This window comes from Condylura cristata, unplaced genomic scaffold, assembly GCF_000260355.1.
Source record: "Condylura cristata isolate star-nosed mole 26May11 unplaced genomic scaffold, ConCri1.0 scaffold00024, whole genome shotgun sequence".
Lineage (NCBI taxonomy): Eukaryota > Metazoa > Chordata > Mammalia > Eulipotyphla > Talpidae > Condylura > Condylura cristata.
In genome coordinates this window covers 312,457-313,697 of record NW_004567125.1, presented here as the reverse complement: position 1 = coordinate 313,697, position 1,241 = coordinate 312,457, and the positions used below count along the sequence as shown (strand labels likewise).

The window sequence follows — 1,241 nt, the reverse complement described above, 5'->3', positions numbered from 1 at the left end:
TGTGAGGGCGTGGCTACAAGGGTGGGCTATGTGAGGGCGTAGCTACATGGGGTGGGGCTGCATAAGGGTGGCGCTATATGAGGATGGGCTATGTGAGGGCGTGGTTACATGAGGGTGGGGCTATATGAGGGCGTGGCTACAAGGGTGGCTATGTGAGGGCGTGGTTACATGAGGGTGGGCTATATGAGGGTGTGGCTACATGGGGTGGGGCTGCATAAGGGTGGGGCTATATGAGGGTGGGACGTGAGAGAAAGGGCAGCAGGCAGGCAGGTTTCCTCGCTCACCTCGGGCCCACATTCTGTCTGGAGCCCAGAGACCGACCAGTTCTTTTCTCAACCTCACTTGGCCCTTCCCAGCATCCCTACCCCCTTACCCAACTCAATGACCGTGGTGGGCTTCTGCCCATCAAACACCCATTAAACTGTGAGGTTCATCACGGTGGGGAGCAAGTCCCTATCATGTTTGCACACACCCATGCCCCATAGGCAGAAGGCGTTCCATAAATGCACACTCATTTCTGAGTGTCAACCCGCCTCCCCCAGCAGCTTAGATTCTTCGAGGGTCAGAAAGGTAGGGCGGCTGGCCAGCCCTGTGGACTTTACCTCACAAGGTTGGCACAGGGCCCAGGCCACCGGCAGCTCTGGTACACGCGCTGGACCACTGTCTCTGAGCCGTTCTGCACCTGGCAGGACACAGTCCTTGTCACCGTGTGATGGCACCAATGCCTGTGGAGAGACAACAGTCACATGAGCCCTGTCTGCTGCTGAGGCACCAACTGCAGGTCAAAGCCCATGCTGGCCAAGAAGGAGCCCCTGCCCAACTCTTGGGAGCTCGTTCTCTTGGACATGGGGCCCACTGAGACCCTGGTCTGGGTCTAAGGGGAAGGGAGATATACACACCCTTCGGCCACCAAGTCCTGGCATCATCTCAGTCATCAAGAACTCCATCTGGGGGCCCTCCGTGGTGGCGCAATGGGCTAACGCGCAGCACCATGAAGCTCGCAGTAGCCGCTTCACCGTGAGTTCATCCCCTGTCGGGGGTGACCCACATGGGCAGCAGACCTCTCCTGACCCAACCGCTGCTCCCCTCAGCAGTGTACTTCAGTAGACCTGCCTGTTCTGCTCCCCACTCTGTCTCTGGTGAATCCTCTCACCCTCTGCACCTCCGGTCTGTACCCTAGTTCTTGTATGCATAAACAAATAAAATAAATATTTTTAAAAATTAAATAAAAAAGAAAGAGA

At 56.4% G+C, this 1,241-nt stretch overlaps 1 protein-coding gene across 1 annotated transcript in view; it reads right to left on the bottom strand.

The window, feature by feature from the left end:
- Positions 1-1,241, bottom strand: part of COL26A1 (collagen, type XXVI, alpha 1) — a 120,081-nt gene that overhangs the window by 88,246 nt on the left and 30,594 nt on the right. The window contains exon 2 of the mRNA XM_012728882.1: positions 603-725. Within this exon, the coding sequence (XP_012584336.1) occupies positions 603-725 (123 nt within the window). The remainder of the gene's footprint in view (positions 1-602; positions 726-1,241) is intronic.